The 20,727-nt window shown below is 51.9% G+C and overlaps 1 protein-coding gene across 1 annotated transcript in view; it reads right to left on the bottom strand.

The window, feature by feature from the left end:
* Nucleotides 1-17,538, bottom strand: part of BCR (BCR activator of RhoGEF and GTPase) — an 89,625-nt gene extending 72,087 nt beyond the window's left edge. Inside the window, exon 1 of the mRNA XM_053369192.1 lies at nucleotides 15,468-17,538. Coding sequence (XP_053225167.1) covers nucleotides 15,468-17,037 — 1,570 coding nt within the window. The 5' untranslated portion in view covers nucleotides 17,038-17,538. The remainder of the gene's footprint in view (nucleotides 1-15,467) is intronic.
* Between the last annotated feature and the right edge of the window lie 3,189 nt (nucleotides 17,539-20,727).

The raw sequence follows: 20,727 nt of genomic DNA, 5'->3' as shown, positions 1-20,727 counted from the left end.
CTGCTAGATCAAAACCCTGGCTGGTTAAAACGTGCTAGCTTTTTGACTGCATGGGACTCCCTAGTATAGGATTCCAGAGCAGAATAACCACACTGGACTGTGTTCCTGTTAGATTAGCCCTGGATTGTGCTTCCAAGTGTATTCATTTTATTTTGAAGTTTAAAAATTACAACGTGCTTGGGATCTAAAAACCGCAAAGCTTCTGCAATACAATAAAACACAAGAACATCAAAATTGCAGTTTTAAAAACCCCTGGTCTGCAAATGCCCAGGGATTTATTTATTTTTTAACAGGCAGCAGAAACCATTGGTGCATGCCAGATGGCCGGGGGGGGGGGGTGAGGGGGCGGCATTCTGTTCAACCAGGTGGCCACTGCCACCACAAATGCCCCCTCTAGTTCTGCAGGTTGCAGGGGTGCCAGCAGAGCCCCCTCCAAAGGTCATAGTGATCTAACAGGGCAGGAGGGAAAGCGTTCCTTCAGGTAACCTGGTCCTGAGGTGTTTAGAGCTTTCTGCGTTAACGATAACACCTTAAACTGAGCTCAGTGGCAAGCTGGCAACCGGTTCAGCTCAATCAGTGCAGGTTGGGTAAATGTACAGTCAAGTCTCTCCCCACCCCCTGCAGTCAATCTCTTCTGGACAACCGTCTGGGGGCCACATGCCACTGGTGGGAGGGGCCAAAGGCAAAAAAGCAGAGGCATCACCTTGCCAACAAAGGCCCGTATAGTTAAAGCTATGGTTTTCTCAGTAGTGATGTATGGAAGTGAGAGCTGGACCATAAAGAAGGCTGATCGCCAAAGAATTGATGCTTTTGAATTATGGTGCTGGAGAAGACTCTTGAGAGTCCCATGGACTGCAAGAAGATCAAATGCATCCATTCTGAAGGAAATCAGCCCTGAGTGCTCACTGGAAGGACAGATCCTGAAGCTGAGACTCCAATACTTTGGCCACCTCATGAGAAGAGAAGACTCCCTGGAAAAGACCCTGATGTTGGGAAAGATGGAGGGCACAAGGAGAAGGGGACGACAGAGGATGAGATGGTTGGATAGTGTTCTCGAAGCTACCAGCATGAGTTTGACCAAACTGCGGGAGACGGTGGAAGACAGGAGTGCCTGGTGTGCTCTGGTCCATGGGGTCACGAAGAGTCGGACACGACTAAACGACTACACAACAACACCTTTGTACGGTAGAATCGTTTCTACAGAGACTAAGGCCATGGCACTCAAGGAGGGTGTGGAGCAAGGCAGCAAGGGGTGTGGCCTAGGGAGAGGGGGCGTGGCCTGGGAAGAGTCCCAAGGGACAGACAGAGAGGTCCAGAGGGCTGCAATTGGCCCCCAGGCCCGAGGTTACCCACCCCATGCTTGACTTGCTGCACACTATAATTTCATTATTGGAAGCAAGGACCTCCACTCCTTCATGGCTCCTAATTCCAGCAGCCCCTGGGCAGGACTGAGAGCTAGCTCATTACTGCAATGGAAAGCAAATTTGCCCTTCGACTGAACTGCATCCCATGCTCTCTTCACTGAGACAAGGTGGACAGACGCCTCCCCACTTGCTAAACAGACACACACACACAGACACACAGACAGGAATGTCCATTAAAGTCATGATCGTATCAAACCCTCCAAGGCGAGTGAAACTACTAAAGGCCGCATACAGCATACTATTAGAATGGGAGACGAAAGATGAAGAGGTAAAATCAGTTATGATTAAATGGGCACAAGATAACCCTAATAATCAGCTAAATAGTTTGAGGATCTATAAAACTTTGTAACATGCAGAAAACAGCATTCTTAGAGAAACCAAAGACTGGAACTGAGGGAAGTCGGGGGATGGGGTGGGTGGGTTTTGTGGAGGGGAGGGAGGAAAAATGGGGGGGAAACAAGGATGATATGTTTTTGGATAATATGTCTTGTTATAATTTTGAATTTAAAAAAAAACAACCCTCCCAGGCGTTCCTGAAAAGGAGGAGGGGAAAGCCAAGCAAGTGCCTCTCCTAATATTCTCCACACCAGGATTGCTTTAAAATTCATTAGTTTCTCTCCCCCACCCCATAAAACACATTCAAAAGCACTTTCCACCTCCAAAACGCAGCTCTGAGCTGCAACCTCCTGTTTAAATGGAAGAGGAGGGGTCTTTTGGCTGAAGAAAAAGGGATGCTTGCTGAAATGAGCAGCTTGCTCAAAGGATGCCCCAGATCAGTCCAGCCCCCACCGTGCTTATTAAACATTACGGGGAGGGGGGATTTGAGATGCCAGTGTGCAGGAAGGGGGCATTGTTTTCAACTGCCAACTGTTCTCTGGTGCCCAATCCTGTTTTGATTTATTCCCTGTTGTCCGGGTGGTGAGAGGAGATTCTCTTCTTCCATCCCAGCTTCCTCTGGGGCACATGGAAAGGAGAGATAAGCCCCTCCTATCAGTCAGTGTTGGAGAGATAACAGGAATAGCTCTTGAAAATTATTTTCTCACCCACCCCCTAAACACACACACAGACATTTTCTCCTTACAATCCATTTCACACCTTTTGATGCTGTTGCTTAAATTGTACTCTGTTAATTTTTTTTTAAGCACAGTTGCAGGTCTATTTTAATTGGAATTTTATTTTTTTCTGTATGCAGCTAGTAGAAACATAGGAAGCCATTTTACACTGGATCAGATCACTGGTCCATTAGCTCAGTATTGTCTACTACACTGACTGGCAGCGGCAGCTCTCCAGGATTTCAGACAGGAGACTCTCTAGGGCAGATTTTTCTCAACCAACCCTGTGTCCCCAGATGCTCTTGAACTACAACTCCCATCATCCCTGACCACTGGCCATGCTGGCTAGGAATGATGGGAGTTGTAGTCCAACACCAACTGGGGACCAAACATTGAGAAAGACCTTACCTGGGAATTTCGTGCAATATGCTCACCCAGTGTGCCTCATCACTTCCAATGAGTGGCTATATATTGCCAATTGCTTTTTATTCATTTTCCAAATTTATAACACATCAGTGCCAAATTAAAACTATTTTAATACGATTTCCCCCAAAACTGGCTTCCTACTCTCTTTCTCAGATATTTCCATTTTCTTCCTATTACATGCTGCTTGCATTACAAATTTATCTCCAATTAGCATCCATTTTTAAAAACAAATACCCTTTTCCCTAAGCTGTCCATTTGCATTTAATAAATAAATGTGATGATGATGGAGAAGGGGGACAGCGTTTAACACCCCCCCACCTTCCTTGCCCAAAGAAAAGCACTGCGTGTCCTTAGTAGCCAATGGAAGAGTGCCTTCTTTCTAATCCTGCTTCCCAGGCCCATCACAGAAACCTGAGAAGTAGACAAGTCTACTCAATTTTGCTCAAGTTGCCCAAGAGTTGGAAGGGTCCCTGAAAGCCACACAATCCAACTCTTGCTTGATGCAAAGAATCCAAAACTGGAGGGATTCCCCCAAGCAATGCAGCCTCTGCATGAAGGGCTTTCGCCTCCATCAAGGGAGGCCACTGACCATTGGACTATGTTCTGCCTCCACAGCTGGAAGGCAGCAATGCTTCTGGATTCTAGTTGCTGGAAACTGAAGGGAGAGAGAGGGCTCTTGTGCTGGGATCCTGCCTGGGGGGGGGGTTTCCCGTTGGGGGCATCTGGTTGGCCAGTCTGAGTACAGGATGCCCAATACAGCTATGTGATGCTGGGGCTGATGGGAGTTGTGGTCCAAACCACCTAGAAGGCACCAGGATGAGGAAGACTGGGCTCAAGCTCAGTCTAGACTCATCTACCAATGGAGGCAAAGGAAAGCTACTTCACCCCCACTACTGCATCTGCTCAGAGGGCAATTGCCCCAGAAGACATCCCCCACCTGATGTGGTTAAGCGCAAATGAAAAGCCAGAGACATCTCCTGCTGGACCAGCCAGACCCCATTCCATCACCAGCCACTATTACAGCCCATCTGACAGCAAGAGTCATAAAAGAAGAGTTATTTGCCAGACTGGAATTGCAGTGGCCCCAGGGGGGAGCAAAGTGGTTTCCCTTACTAGGCAGAGCAGCAGCCCATAGGCAGCAGCTGGGTTACAAAGGCCTCCTCTTTATGGTAAGGGATTGGGGTAAAGAGAGAGAGATTTTAGCTCCTTGGTCCAACGAAGGCAAACCAGAGTTGCCTGCTCAAATAGCCGGACTGATGGCAGCCAACATGTCACTGGGAGGCAAACACCATTTCAGAAAGGATCCTGGCTCAGTGGCCAAGCAAAGAGGCCAGCAGCTTCATGAACTGAATCAGTTTCTCCCGCAATTTCACACACAAAATGGCGGCCAAGGAGGCTCACCTGTGCCTGGGCTGGACCATTTCAGGGGCCTCAGGTGGTATCTCACAGCAGGCAATTTGCTTCTTTGCATAAAATAAAACACTTCGTATGCAGTGTTTGAAATTAGCCAGGCGCATTTTGCACCTGGCTTTCAACCACTTGGAACCAGGTGACTTTTCTTCTGAAGTTCTCAAAGCTCTTAACCTAGCTCAAGGCTGTCATCTAAACTAGCCAGAAGTCTAACTGGGAATCAATCACTGTCAGTCCTTTGAAAAATAAAGACTTTAGTCTTGCCCAAAAATGACAACTAGACATTCTGTTTTGGCAGCTGCAACCTTGGTTTAAGGAGCCATTTGGCGCCTAGCTTATATATCTGAGTTTCTAACGTTGTTCATATGTAGAAGGTGTCACGTCGAGCAGGAGGCTCAGCTAAATCCCTTCTCTCCCAACAAGATACAGCCTCAAGTGAAGTTTTGGTCTGATTCTGCAGAGCTCTGAGGATATACAGTGGTACCTTGGGTTACAGACGCTTCAGGTTACAGACTCCGCTAACTCAGAAATAGTACCTTGGGTTAAGAACTTTGCTTCAGGATGATAACAGAAATCGTGTGGTGGTGGCACGGCGGCAGTGGGAGGCCCCATTAGCTAAAGTGGTGCTTCAGGTTAAGAACAGTTTCAGGTTAAGAACGGACCTCCGGAACGAATTGCTGAGATTGATCATGGCCTTTCTCCTAACTTCCCCCCATTGTCTTTTAGGACTAAAAGAGGAAGGAGGAAAGCAGATCCCAAAAGTCTCCTCTTCTGTGCGGATTAGTGAAACCAGATCCCAGAACCCAGAGCTGGCCACCAGATGGCAAGGAAGCCAGCAGGAGGAAGAGGCAGCCACACTTCCAAAAGGCGACACCATCCGCCAGTCTCCGTCAGCAATCTCCGCTCTCCCCCCCAGACCATCAGCCGCTCGCCCGCCTGGTCTTTACTGGGTTCCGAAGAAACTGAAGGGGCAGCCAGCAGGAAAGAAGCAAACTGAAAGCAGAGAAGGGTCAGGAGGGGGAAAGGCAAGGCAGTTGGAGAAGAGGCAGGGTGAACAGTTCCATCAGGAGCAAAGCAGGGCCTGGCATGGAAAGCCCCTTTTGGCTGGGGCTCGAGGGGTCCAGCAGCTGCCTGGTTCCTGCCAAACTGGGAGGAGCAAAAGAAACTTGATTGCGGAGCCAGCCCAGGTGAAAGGGAAGAGGGAGCTGAGCCATGCCAGAGAATGCTGGCCACACCTGTCCAGGGAATGCAAATGCAGACACCCAATCCCAAAAATGCAGGATTTGGATGCAGTTACCCTGGGGTGAGGGACGCGGGTGGAGCTGTGGGTTAAACCACAGAGCCTAGGACTTGCTAATCAGAAGGTCGGCGGTTCGAATCTCCGTGATGGGGGGAGCTCCCGTTGCTCGGTCCCTGCTCCTGCCAACCTAGCAGTTCGAAAGCACATCAAAGTGCAAGTAGATAAATAGGTACCACTCTGGCGGGAAGGTAAACGGCATTTCCGTGCGCTGCTCTGGTTCGCCAGAAGTGGCTTAGTGATGCTGGCCACATGACCTGGAAGCTGTACGCCGGCTCCCTCAGCCAATAAAGCGAGATAAGCGCCGCAACCCCAAAGTCGGCCATGACTGGACCTAATGGTCAGGGGTCCCTTTACCTTTACCTTACCCTGGGGTTACCTAAAGGCCCTCACCAGGTGCTCAGAATCATGCACCCACATTTCTTCAGTGCAGTGGTACCTTGGGTTAAGTACTTAATTCGTTCCAGAGGCCCGTCCTTAACCTGAAACTGTTCTTAACCTGAAGCACCACTTTAGCTAATGGGGCCTCCCACTGCCGCCGCACCACCACCACGCGATTTCTCTTCTCATCCTGAAGCAAAGTTCTTAACCCAAGGTACTATTTCTGAGTTAGCGGAGTCTGTAACCTGAAGCATATGTAACCCGAGGTACCACTGTACTCCAAGACTAAGCCTCAGTATTCAAGATGGCATCTGTGGCATTACAGGAGTCTAGCTTTTGCATCCCATGGAGAAGCAACAGAAAGCTGGACTACATACCACAAGTTCTCTGCTTGCTTTGCGTCTATCCTTAAAAAGTGTCCCCCATCAAAGCTCAGGTGTAAACTTTCCTTCTTTCTTTCTTTTTAAAGAGAGAGCACATGTGTGCAAATCACTAGCTTTAATGGCCAAGGAGCTCAACAAGACTCCCACCAGTCGGGAGAGGCATGTCAGTGCTTTGGCTAGCAATACCAGGACCACAGGCAAACTGATAAATCACTGAAAGTGTCATAGAACCATAGAACTGTAGAGCTGGAAGTGGTCCCAAGGGTCATCTAGCCCAACCCCCTGAAATTCAAAACCAATCATTTGTCCAGGTCACAGATTCTGACTTGGCTTGGTGCAGAACTTGGCAATCCAGGTACCTCCAACAAGCCCTGCCTATTGCCCACCTGACATCTTGGCCCTCCCTGAGCCCAGCCCTGGCAGCAGAGAGAAAGGAGGGAGGCCCTCCAGGGGCTCCACAAATGCCAGCGGATGATGAGAACGGCCTCCACATTTCAGCCCGAGAGCAGGGATTGCCCTGACGCCTCCTGAGACTCGCAAGCTGCCCTGGGAGCCTTGTTTTGGCTAAAGGGCAGAGTAAAAATGCATTAAATAAACAAATTGTGAAGACTATGCAGCATTCCACATTCGCACACACTCATTCTTGCATCAGGTTATCTGCAAAACACAGCTTCCCCTCCCCCCCAAAAAAGAGGCCTCCCCCACTCTTGACCTCTCTCTGCGCAGGACTGGCTTTTCTGAATAGACTGAACAAACAGCCAGCCAGCCAGGCCACAGACAGCCGCCTCTTGCCCCAGTGGTGGCTACCCATCCTGGCACAGAGCAAGCCACAGTTTGGGTCTCACCCAGTGAAGTCCGTGGCCACCAGACAGCTGCAAGACCAAGCGAGCAAGCCATCTACAATTACCTGAAGGGTTGCCACATGGAGGAAGCTTGTTTTCTGCCGCTCTGGAACCAATGGATTCAAATGGCAAGATAGGAGATCCCGACTAAATGTCAGAAAGAACTTTCTGAGGGCCAGAGCTATTCAACAGCAGAACGGACGACCTTGGAAGGAGGCAGGCTGTCCTTCACTGGAGGTTTCTGAACAGTGGTCAGTTGGCTGACTGCCAGGGATTATTTATTCCTGCATCGCAGGGGGCTGGACTGGATGACCCTCGGAGTCCCTCCCAGCTCTGCAATTCTGTTATTCTAATGGCGCACTGAGGAGGTGTGGGGGACACGTGAAAAAGGAGCAAAGCCGGATGGACTGGAAATCCACCCACCCGGCAGCCCGAAAAATTGGTTTGAATTCCAGCCTGTTTGTCATCAAGGGGAAACTGGTTTGGCTTCTTCAGAACGTAAAGCAGGGGGTTGGAGAGTGGGGGTGGAAGAGGCAAGACGCCCCGATGGGACCTTCGGCACACAAGGCAAGGCCGTGCACGCTACTGGGCCATGGCCCAAATAAATAATAATAATAATAATAATAATAATAATAATAATAATAATTATTATTATTATTATTATTATTATTATTATTATTATTATTATTTATACCCCACCCATCTAGCTGGGTCTCCCTGCCCCCTCCCTTTCTCTCTTTGCCTCTCCAAAGAGCGTTCCTCTTTCAAACAATGGCTTCATCCATTTGCCGATGGGTGCAGATTTAACCAGTTAATAAACCAATTACAACTGATACAATTAGTTAATCAACTAAGCCGCACCAGAAACTGCCCCCCTATAAGTGCTGCTTCAGTCCACTTTCTCCCCCCATCTGTGGAGAAGCGCAGGGAGGAGGAAACATCACAGCCTTCAATCACAGTATGTGGAGAAGCACAAAACTGTAAACTTGGGGGTCACCTAGTCCAACCCCCTGCAATGCAGGAACCACAGCTAAAGAATCCCTGACAGGTGGCCACTCAACCTCGGTTCCACTGTCAAAAATCTCTTACGGTCAGAAAGTTCTTTGTAGCGTTTAGCCAGAATCTCATTTCTCATTATCTGAATCCACTGGTTCCGGTCCTACCCTCTGGAGCAGCAGGAAACAAGCCTGCTTCATCTGACATACAGGTATTTGAAGGTGGCTATCATATCAACCTTGCCAACAAAGATCCATATAGTTAAAGCCATGGTTTTCCCAGTAGTGATGTATGGAAGTGAGAGCTGGACCATAAAGAAGGCTGGTCGCCGAAGAATTGATGCTTTTGAATTATGGTGCTGGAGGAGACTCTTGAGAGTCCCATGGACTGCAAGAATATCAAACCTATCCATTCTGAAGGAAATCAGCCCTGAGTGCTCACTGGAAGGACAGGTCCTGAAGCTGAGACTCCAATACTTTGGCCACCTCATGAGAAGAGAAGACTCCCTGGAAAAGACCCTGATGTTGGGAAAGATTAAGGGCACAAGGAGAAGGGGACGACAGAGGACGAGATGGTTGGACAGTGTTCTCGAAGCAACAAACATGAGTCTGACCAAACTGCGGGAGGCAGTGGAAGACAGGAGTGCCTGGCGTGCTCTGGTCCATGGGGTCACGAAGAGTCGGACGCGACTAAACGACTAAACAACAACAATCATATCACCTCTCAGTCTCCTCTTTTCCAGGCTAAACACACCAAACTCCCTCAACCGTTCCCCATATGGCTTGGTTTCCAGACCCTCCAGCACCTCGGTCACCCTCCTCTGCACATGTTCCAGCTTTCAATATCCTTCCTTAAACTGTGACGGCCCTCCACTGCCTGATATGCAAGAGGCTGCAAAGCGATCCCGACCATGACCACCTGCCATAGCACTTTAAAGCAGTGTGAGAAATTGCCCAGAAATTGTGCAAGTCCAACAGCGACCGCATGGAGATTGCGTGACTGGCATCTCCACCTGGCTGGCCCCTCCAGCTTTCCTAAGTAGGGAAGTAGAAGAGCTTGTTTATCGCATTCACCGTATTTTTTGCTCTATAAGACGCACCAGACCATAAGGCGCACCTAGTTTTTGGAGGAGGAAAACAAGAAAAAAAACATTCTGAATCTCAGAAGCCAGAACAACAAGAGGGATCGCTGCGCAGTGAAAGCAGCAATCCCTCTTGCTGTTCTGGCTTCTGGGATAGCTGCTCAGCCTGCATTCGCTCCATAAGACGCACACGTCCCCTTACTTTTTAGGAGAGAAAAAGTGAGTCTTACAGAGCAAAAAATACAGTATATCCCACCTTTTTCCTCCAAGGAATACACAGCTCCCTCCTCTGTTCATCTCTACAATGACCCTACAAGGTAGATTAAGAGGCTATGACTTGCCCAAAGAATAGCTGTCAACTTTCCCCCTTTTTTAAAGGGAAATTCCCTTATTCTGAACAGGATTCCACGCAAGAAAAGGGAAAAGTTGACAGCTATGGCCCAAAGTCACCCAGTGAGTGGGGATCTGAACCCTGATCTCCCAGGTCCTAGTCCGACACTAACCACACCACCACACTGGCTTCCTAGACTTCTTTTGCTATGGGGCAGTTCTATAAATTAAGTAGGTAAATAAATATGGGGAGAGCCAAGTGTCATTTAAGAGAAGGATGTGAAATATTTTCTGTGAAGTTATGCTACTCCATATTCTTCGCAGACCTAACGGAGGGGAAAGAGGAAAGCTGGAGGAGGGGAGCTTTGCTACTAACCCCCACTATAACAAAACCCGCAGTCAGAACACCTAACACTGCCCCCAGCTTGGCATCTGAAACGCTATAACACAAAATAAAGTGGGAGAACATTGCAGATTCTGAGGCCCCAGCCAAATGCAGAGACGAGCTTTGATCTGGAGGGATTTGCATTCTGAATACCTTGAAGCCGCTGCCCCTGCAAGCACACACCAGCTTTAAAAATACAATGAGAAAAATAACACTGCCCCCCTTCAGTTCTCCTCAAAGGTTTATCATCAAAGCTTGCGGGAGGGGGGCTGGCTCCCCCTTTTCAACCATTCAAGGGGTGCGGCATCCCCTGCCCACAAACAGCCAAGCCCAAGAGCTCAGAAAAGGAAATCGCAAGCAGTGGGATGGCAGTGGAGACCCTTCAAAGCAGTGAAGAACCAAACACAAGGAGGGAGAACCAAGCACATGGACAGGGGCTTTCAAACAAATGACTCCCCACCCTTGCATTCTAAGGTGGCAGACTAGTACCTGGGAGAACTGGGTTCGAATCCCCGCTCAGCCATGAAGCTCACTGGGTGAGCCAGTCACTGCCTCTCAGTCTAACCTACCTCACAGGGCTGTTGTAGGGATTAAGAGTGGAGTGAGAACCATGTATGCCACTGTGTAGCTCACCCCCAACCAGCAATTATGGGGGGGGTTCCCTACAACTCTGCCACAGGAGTAGATTCTCACTGTTAGGGGGAATAGGATTATTGCCCCTACAGGGTCAAATTGAAGACCGATTAAGAAGGTTCCTAGGGAGCAGGTGGCGCTATGGTCTAAACCACTGAGCCTCTTGGACTTGTTGATCGGAAGGTTGGTGGTTCGAATCCCCACAACAGGGTGAGCTCCCGTTGCTCTGTCTCAGCTCCTGCCCAGCTAGCAGTTCAAAAGCATGCCAGTGCAAGTAGATAAATAGGTACTGCTGCAGCGGGAAGTTAAACAGCGTTTCCATGTGTTCTGACTATTGTCACGGTCCTCCGTGTGCCAGTAGCGGGTTAGTCCTGCTGGCCACATGACCTGGAAAGCTGTCTGCAGCAAACGCAGGCTTCCTCAACTTGAAAGTGGAGATGAGCGCTGCACCCCATAGTCACCTTTGCATGCACTTAACCATCCAGGGGTCCTTTACCTTTTTTATGAAGGCTCCCATAAAGAGACTGGTGGGTGCCTCCCACTTTCCAATGGGTCTTGGGGACTGTCCGACTTTCTGGATGGGCAGCTGACAAAATGGCTCTCAAGCGACCCACTCAGCAAAACCAATCTTGAGAATATGAATAGGGTGCCATGAGGACAGAAAAGTATTGAGGGAACACAGAAATTATACCCTTTCAGGGATTATTACAGGGGGTGCAAAGGATCATGCTTCTCTGCCACCACTGCAGAGGGACAGAGTTGTCCAGAAGAACTTTTTCCAGGGCCTCTGACATCTCCTGCAAGACAATACTGAAGAACCCTCACGATGACCAGTTTACAAGGCATTCTGCAGATAAAACGGTTTGCACCCTTGCAGCAGGTCACTTCGGCACCTGCTCACCCAGTTCTGAAGGATGTTTGTGCAATCTGAAGGTGTGAACAGGAATCTTGGAACCCAGCCACGTATGCACTTAACCCTTCCTGGCTTACAAAAGTTGCCTGAGAGGGTCCGACTGAGTGGGGAAGGTGGGGTGGCAAATGCCATTCTACAACAGAGCATCGGTCCACTGAACCTGAAAGAGTTGGTGGGAAAGCTTTTGGTTTTTTAGAAAAGACCTCCTTGAATATCCCCCATTGGTGTCTGCGCATTTTTGGGCAGCGCACTTGAGCACATGGTTGCATCTCAGCTCCAGGTTTCCCTGAAGACGTTGAGACTTCACCCTCCATCCAAAATGGCGCCAGGAGAATGCACAAATTGAAACTTAATCCAGACATGTCAAAGGCCAATAGGGAACAGGGTTCAATCTGCATTGGATGAAGGCTGCGCTGTGCTTGAAGACCCAAGTTCATTTTCTGGGGGTTCATCTTCTGAGCCTAAATACTCAGATTGCATCAGCACCAAAGAACACCTTTGCACAAATGAGGCCAATGCACCCGCTACACCCATTCCCAGAGATGTCCAATCAGGATGTGGGAATGTGGGCCTTATTTACATGTCGCCTGGACTACTGCAATGCACTCGATGTGAGGCTGCCTCTGAAGGAGTTTGGTTCAGCCAGGTTCTTGATCACAGTCAGATGTGGAGAGTATGCAACTCACTCCTGCTTTACCGCAGCTTCAATTCTGGGCACAATTCAGAGCGCTGGTTGTAACCCTGTAAAAGTCCTAAACGTACCGGGGTCCAGAATATTGCCTTCCATGTCAGCTGGTCCTGCTGTTACATTAGGGATCCAGGGAAAGTGGGGCCTTCTCAGTAGCAGATCCAGCTTTGAGATCTTGCCTTACAGAACTTCATTTTGCCCCCTCACAACCAGCTGCCTTCTACCTTCAAGCAAAGAAAGGTCAAAATAAACCCCAGAGGCAGATTTGCCTCTTTTCCTGCTCAGGTTATTTTGAGAGGCCACCCACTTTGTTCTTCATAGTTCTGGCTTCTCTTCCCTTTTACATTTAAGCTGCTTTGCACCTTAATTGTTTCAAAGGTGTCTTTTTCCTGTATTATTAACCACCAGGAGCAGCACATGTTTTTGATTACCTGAATTTTAATAGATTGGTTTTTAACGTTGCCGTAATTCTAAATTATCCTTAATCGTTATCTTTTATACCTTTTTTGTATGTCATCTGTCTTGTTGTAATTTGTGTAAGCTGAATTTAGCAGCCCCGGTCTGCTAAAAAGGTAGGCTATAACAACCACCACCACCAAGTGGAAGCATAGACAAAATAAAACAGTGGATGTGGTTAATGCCATGATGGAAATGGGCCCTTTCTTTCTGCATCAGGCTTACTCTTCAAGGTACTGCGCTGCTGTTTCTGTGGGATAGAGAGACTTTGCAGGCACACACACAAATTCTGGGCTTGCTGGGGAACCAGGTCTGGTGCCTCACAGTTTCAGGGTTTCATCTGCTAGAAGAGCAAAAGCTTTGTGTGTGTGGAGGAGGGAATACCCATTTAAAAGGCACCTGCCTCTCTGCAAGGACAGCCCAGGCAGCTGAAAGAGAAGAGAGGGCCCTGAGGCATTGGCCTGGGCACCCTCTCCTCCCCTCCTATTGTTCCTGCCCAGGAAACTGCAAGCCGGAGGAGAGGCTTCGCAGACATCTAAAGAGCATCATCACAGGACAGATGGCTGCAGTTCAGATTAGACCAGTGGTTGAGCCCCCTCCCTCTCCCATCCCCGCCCCCATTGCTTCTCGCACAAGATCCACAAGTCTTGAGAAGAAAAGAAATTGAGGGCTCTCTAATCTGGGAGGGAGGGAGGGAGGGGAGAGGTCACTTTGAGGATAAGGAGCCTTCGCCTTCCATGTGCCAAAGCCAGCTCAGAGCCCAAACAATCCCCCTCCCGATATAATGTGGGGTGGTGGGAAGATAAATGAGAGGCAGGAAAAGGAGACTCAGACACTCTACCTGCATTTAAATATTAACAAATGCCAAACTAGGAGGACGAAGGATCCCAACTCTCCTTGAGAGCTTCCAAACCTCTCTACTCTGAGAGCCTCTTGAAGCCCAGCCAAGCAGGCAGGAATTTAGCTGTTTGCAAATGTCAGGCGCTGTTCCTTATTACAATATTGACTCTGGGAATGACAAAGGTGAAGGATCTATATATAGCAATCTGGACCCTCACTCCAGAGGCCACAACTTCTTCCAGCTCAGCACCTCCAGCATCCATCAATATTAAAAAGAAATGCCTATTGTTTTAGAATGATTGTCAGCATGCAATGTTCCCGCCCCCCAACTTTCATGTCCTTTGCTGTCCCCATTACCCATGTACTTGTTAAGATTTCGAATGTAGATTTTTAATTGGTATTGGGCTGAATTTGTGGGGCCGTAGGCTACCTGAAGGGCACTTCCTGGAAGCATGAGGAGAAATAACTCAATAATGAATTATTATCCCAGGCCTTTGCTAGACCTGTTCTACAGAATCAGCTATAGCTTTGCTAAACCCGCTCTGCTCTTTAAGCAGAAGTCCACTGACAATGCCTGGCAAGCTGCAGGGGCAAGTTCCAGTAGCGGCAACCACTGTCCATCATCTCAGAACTGGACAAGGGAAGCCAGTGTCTGTTAGAAAGGTACATGCAGCTCCCAAGCGGCCTTGCTCTCATCAAGTCCAGCATCTGCCTGGACACACAATACACACCTGGCCAGTGTTTATGCCAGGAAGACACACTCCTTAAAAGTAAGACACTTAAACAAGGAGGAGCATAGCAGTCTCAGGCCCAAGAAAGTAGCATGTCCAGCCTTGCAGGTGATGAGCTAGCATCCCACTGAAAGGTCACCCAGGCAGGTTCCTAAATGAAAGCGCAAGGGGCTAGGATCAGCCTTTCCCAACCGGGTGCCCTGCAGCTACAATTCCCCTCAATGGCCATGGCAGCTGGGAGCCGTAGTCCAAAACAGCTGCAGGGCACTAGGTTGGGGAAAGGCTGAGCCAGATGACTTCCAGGTGCATCCACACACCCAGGCCCATCACGCGATGACTGCATGTCTACCATGTGATGACTGCAGGAGAAAATGAATCACAGGTAGAATCTGGTCCTTGACTCAAAACACAACATGCCTGTTAACAGTGGGGGGAGGGAGCAGCTCAGCAGCAGAGTACCTGCTTGGCATGCAGGTGACCCGTGGATCACACAAGCCAAGCCACACTCCGTAACATCTCAAAGGCAGCACAAGGACACCTGAGCAGCCCATTAAAGCCCAGGGCTAGTCCATGAAGTCTTTCAAAATCAGGAGGCAAAAGGATGGAGGGGGCTCAGGTGTACCCTGCTTTCCTGTCATTCTGAGCAATACAACAGAACCCCCCCAACCAGGCTAAAGAGGCAGGATCCACTGGTCCAAGGGCCACTTGAGTTGGACAACCTCCTCCTCCACTGCCGCCACCCCAACATCTGCATTCTAGAGCCAAGGATCCTTTGGGCATCCTGGCACCTCCCTCCCACCAAGAGATAAAGGACCATGTGAAGCCCCCAGATGGCGTTTTCCCAGCTTCCATAGAAGGAGAAGGAGCCTCAGGATGGCACCACCTGACCCAACCAAGGGCAGGCAGCAGAGGAGAAGGCCCAACCTGAGGACCTCACCTGAGTGGGCCAGGCTAGGCATCACAAAGCTGTGCAAAGGGGGAGGTCAGAAACTCCCCCAACCCAGCCAGGCACAGAGTCAAGATGCGGCTATATGGCTAAATCATACCACCACCCCTTCCAAAGGAACCATCAGAAAACAAAAGGGACTCCCCGCATACACCATTATCACGAATTTCAAAACTGCTGCATGCTATAGAAAAGGGAGACACCCCTTCCCTCTTGAAGAAGAACAAGGACACAAAAGGAGATTCCCACCCACCTGCCTCTCCGAGGTGGTAGCAGCTGTCCAGAGAGGCTCTGCCGGCCGGCAGGTCGCCCTCGCTGGGCCAGATCTGCCCGCTCTTGCGGACGCCCACGATGGTGGCCTCGGAGACCACGACCTGCTGCTGCTGCCGGTGCCGCTTCTGGGACTGGGGCGTCGGGGGGCTGCTGCTGCTGTCGAAGGACTGCTGGGAGTTCTGGGAGGGCGAGCGGCTCTTGTCGCGGCCATAGAGGCGGCAGGCGGTGGGGCTGGGCGAGACGTGGCTGGACTGGCCCGACGAGAAGTCCTCCTCGCTCGACGTGAGGTTCTCGTTGGAGCTGCAGTCGGGCGTGTAGCCGCCGCCGATGTCGTCGAAGCTGCGCGGCGAGTAGGAGCGGCGCGGCCAGGTCAGCGGCTTCTCCGGCTCGACGGCGGCGCCCGAGTGGCCGCGCAGCAGCGGCGTCGGCGGGGCGGCTTTGCCCCCGGGCTCCCCGGCGCCTTCGCCCCCCGCCGCCATCATCATCATCATCATGCCCCCGACGTAGACGCTCTGGTAGGGCTGGAAGTCCGAGGGGGCGGCCTGCCAGGCAGAGGACGAGCGGGCAGCGCCGTTGCCGTCCAGCAGGTTGTCCTTGAGGAAGCGGGCGTTGAGCTCCGCGTCGTCGTAGTCGCCGTCGCCGAAGCAGGCCTCGGTCGAGCGGCCGCGCAGCCCCGGCAAGAGCTTCTTCCGTGCCTCCAGCTGCATGGCTTGGCTGCCCAGCGAGCTGATCCGGTCCGAGACCTCCTTGTCGTTCACCTTCACCAGGCCCTTCTCGTGGTGGTACTCCAGGTTCACGTAGAAGGGCTTGTCCGACGAGCAGGGCGGCGCGGACAACGGCTCCTTCCCATCCGCCGCTGCCGTCGTCAACGACTTCTTCAGCCCCCGCTCGAAGTTACAGCGCAGCGCCGCCACGTTGCTGGCCGCGCCGCCGCCGCCGCCCCCTCCGCGCTCCCGGCTGCCCACCGGCTCGAAGGCGCCCGCCTCCTTCTCCGAGGAGACGCTCAGAAGGCGCTGGCGGCGGCTACTGCTGCTGTTCCCGCTGCTGGGAGCTGCCCGGGCCCTGGCCGGGGAGCCCCCTTCCGCCGCCTCGCCGTTGCCGTCGGGCTGCTGCGTCGGGCTGTCCGCCTCGGAGCCGTCGCTGTGCGCCGCCGAGAGCTTGCGGAGGGCAGGCGGGCGTGGCCGGTGGTGGTGGTGGGGTTTGCCGCTTGGCGGCGGCCTGGCCTGGCCGGTCGTCTGCGCCCCGACGTCTCCGTCGTCGGCCGCGGCCGTCCCCTCGTCTTCGTCGTCGTCGTCGAGGCCGGCGCGGGCGGGTCTGGCGAAGCCCCAGCGCTGCCGGTCGTAGCTCTTCTTCTCCTTGGCCAGCAGCGTCTGCAGGTAGATCATGCGGAAGCGCTCCTTGTTCACCTCCAGCTCCAGGCGGCGGATGGACGCCTTGCAGCGCTCCAGCTCCGCCTCGATGTCGCCCACCGAGCGCAGCGCCATCTGGGGAGGCTCCGAGTCGGCGAACTGCGCGCGCCACGCCTCGGCGAAGCCCACCGGGTCCACCATCGCGGCGGCGGAGGCGGCCCGAGGGCCGGTCAGGGCGGCAGCGGCGCGCCCGGGCGGCGGAGCAGGAGGAGGCGGCGGGGGGCGCTCATCCCCCGGCGGAGGAGGCAGGGTGTCCGCGGAGGCAGCAGCGGCGCTTCAGCCCCGGGCGCCCCGGCCGCGCTGCCCATGAGGAGTCGTCGCCGCCGCCGCCGCCCCCTCGGCGAGGGCGGGCGGGCAAGAACAAAGGCGCGAGTCGAGGCGGAGGCGAGCGCGGCCGGCAGCCTGCCTCACGCGCCCGGGCGGCGGGCTCCTCTCCTCTCCGCCTGCCTGCCTGCCTGCTGGCTTCCTCCTTGGCCTCGGCAGGGCCCGAGCCTTAGCCCATCCTGCGGCGGCGGCGGCTACTGATCCAGGCAGGCTCAGGCGGGGTCGGGCTGCAGCTCTCCGGGCGGCTCCGCGTCGCGGCTGCCCATCGCCGGCTGGCCCAGCTCGCGCTCGGGATGGCAGCCGCAGGGACGGCGAGGGCGGGGCGGGAGGCCAGGCGGGGCGGCGCGAGGGGGCGGGATTGGAGGAGGGGGCGGGCGGGACGGGCTGGGCCTCGTCGCCCCGCCCACAGCCCCGAGCACGTGCAGAGCGCCTCGCCACCGCCGCCTGCCGTGGATCCGGCTGGCTGGGCCAGGCCTGCCAAAAGGATCAGATCTCAGCTTAGGGTAGGAGAGAGGACGCTTCCCTTTCCGGTAATGCTATTGGGGGCAGAGGAGCAAACTCCAAGGGGTCGAGGGGCTTTCAGTCGCTCAATAAAATATTTTTTTGGGGTGGGCTGCAACCCTCACCCCCAAGTTGATGAGCATTGCCATTCAAATAGTGCGCGTGCACCGTGTCATGTGGTCGATTATGCGGGGCTGGGTTTACCTGCCCCACCCCATTTAAAAAAAAAATCAAGTTGGCACCCCTCCTGGGTAGGGGGCTTCTCTTGTGAGAATGGAGCAGCGGAAGAGCCTTGTTGCTGACCTGCCTAGGGCAGCATCCTTTTCTCACAGCCAAATGCAGGATCCGAGCACAAGAGCCCTCGCACCCTTAGGAGCCAACTCCTAGGGGCCGAAGTCCCTTCGCCGCCGCCCCCAATAAAATATTTGAGGGGGGCAGCTTCCCCTCCAGTTGATGGGCATTGCCATTCAAATGGGGTGTGTGATTGATTATGCATCTTGTGACTGATTATGCAGGGCAGGGCTTACCTGGCCTCCCCCAATATTTTACACAAGGTGGTACCCCTGCCCCATAGGAGCCCACTGCTCCAGCCGAGGTCACTTCAGCCCCTCCAATAAAATATTTGAGGGGGCCATCCTTCCCCAAGTTGAGGGGGATTCCCATTCAAATGTTGTGTGTGCGTGCGCCACATTATGTGATTATTTGGGACAGGGTTTATTTTAACTGCCCCCACCCAATATTTAATTCAAGTTTGCACCCCCCACCCCCCCGTAGCCTTCCCTCTCTCCATGAATTTGCCTAATCCTCTGTTTAAGCCATCCAAGTTGGTGGTCATCACTGCCTCCTGCAGTTTCATAGTTTTAGCTGTTCGCTGTGGGAAGAAATACTTTCTTTTAACTGATTGGCGAAGAGGGCCTTGGGTCTGATGAAGATCCAGGCCTCTGCTTATGTGCTTAGAAGCTTGTCAGAGTCCCTCTCCCGCCATCATATGGAGTTGGAGATCTTTTTGGCTGTGGCTATTCCAAAGGATGGGACGTGGGTGGTGCTGTGGGTTAAACCACAGGGCCTAGGACTTGCCGATCAGAAGGTCAGCGGTTCGAATCCCCGCGATGGGGTGAGCTCCGGTTGCTCGGTCCCTGCTCCTGCCAACCTAGCAGTTCGAAAGCACGTCAAAGTGCAAGTAGATAAATAGGTACCGCTCTGGCGGGAAGGTAAACAGCGTTTCCGTGCGCTGCTCTGGTTCGCCAGAAGCGGCTTAGTCATGCTGGCCACATGACCCGGAAGCTGTACGCCGGCTCCCTCGGCCAATAAAGCGAGATGAGCGCCGCAACCCTGGAGTCGGCCATGACTGGACCTAATGGTCAGGGGTCCCTTTACCTTTATTCCAAAGGATGGGATGACTCTGCTTATTTATATGTTCTCAACCCAGAACCTTTCTCTTCTCCTCTCCTGAGACCTAGGCAAAGGGTGGAGCAGAGCATCACCTGGGCAGCCTACCTTGAGCCATTCCATTGTCTGCAGAGAGCGGGATGTCTTTCATGTGCTCAGCCCCAGTCATGTGGCCCTCCTTTCCCAGAAACCCAGAGAGGCTTCCTGACTAAAATAAACAGGCTTCAAATGAAAGCGAGTTGTTATTATGATGTCCATCTGTGTGGGAGGCTGGCCTGTAGGAGCTGCCAGGCAATTAACTGGTGTTTGGGGAGGGCTTTGGGACCCATAGATGGAGGGTGTTGCTGCTGCTCACGCCAAAGCATTAAGCCTGCTCCATTTTTAATGCTGCTCAATAATCCATCAAACCTTTTAACCACTTTTGCTTCTAGCATATCAGGACAAATTATGACAACTTCCTTCCACCCGCTCTTGGGAAAATGGTTTGCTAGCATTCAGATTATTCCTCCACTTAACACAGAATAATCCCTGCCACACAAGATGGTTCAAAGCGGGGGTTCTCAGTTCTCAGGCAAACTTCCAAATAAACACATATAGGATTGCAGCTTTATTTCAGAAGGCATTTGTCTTGCCATCTTTCGACTGGATAATAAATTTCTCTTCCCCCTACCTCCCATTGCCTCTTTCTTTTAGCTGCACCAGACCAGCACAACTACCCCTTCGGAAATGCTTTAGGGCGTTTTTTGTGACGGTTGCTTTTTGATGCTATTATGGTTTTAACTGTTTTATTTGTTTTTGTTAATATTTTTATATATCAGAGTCTTGAAGCACTTAAAATTTAAAATACATATAGGGCAAGTTCAGCCACATGGGTGGGTTATAAATAATAAATTTTATTCTTCTTCTTATTATTATTATTACAGAAAGCAAGCAAGCAACAACTTAGTATCGCCCATTTAAATGTACACCCAATTAAAATAGTGGGGAGATGTAGGATTCCCTTCTTTCCTCAAGGAGCTTTCCGAAAGGAGCTCAGCACCGCAGATCACCCTCGAGTCAGCAAATGAGCTGGGAGGGGATTCGGCATTAAGGCCTCTTATATGCCCTGTAGACTGGTGGCCACACTCTGCATTAATCTAGCCTGGAGCATATGCTGCAGAAGTTAATGCTGGCTTTATCCACTTCTTTCCCCCTTGAGGAAGCCGGGCTCAGGATTCCTGATAGGTGGAGGTCAGCCGTGACAGGTGGGCTTCACTTGAGAGACCATTAAGGCTACGTATTCATGCTGGCTGTGGGGCAGATGGAGAGTAAGCGGTTGCTTCTTCCTCAAGATGCACAGGGTAGGAGATTTGCACTCCTTCAGATCTGCCTCCCACAATTGGGCAGTTCTCCTGAGCAAGAGCCCTTGAAACACACTGATGCTATCTCACACTGCTCTCTTTCATTTCAGAGGGGCTGCCTTTCCACTGAGATCTGTCCACCTCCCAGTCTGCTCTTCCCATTATTGGGCTTCTTCTCAATGGCGCTGGCTCAGGAGAACTTTCTCCCACGTGTTAATGAGCAGAGCAGACCAAATGTCTTGGCGTGACCATAAGCATGTAAGAGTCAGCCTTCTGC

The sequence above is a fragment of the Podarcis raffonei genome, chromosome 16 (genome assembly GCF_027172205.1).
Source record: "Podarcis raffonei isolate rPodRaf1 chromosome 16, rPodRaf1.pri, whole genome shotgun sequence".
Classification (NCBI taxonomy): domain Eukaryota; kingdom Metazoa; phylum Chordata; class Lepidosauria; order Squamata; family Lacertidae; genus Podarcis; species Podarcis raffonei.
This window is presented reverse-complemented; position numbering and strand designations above follow the sequence as displayed.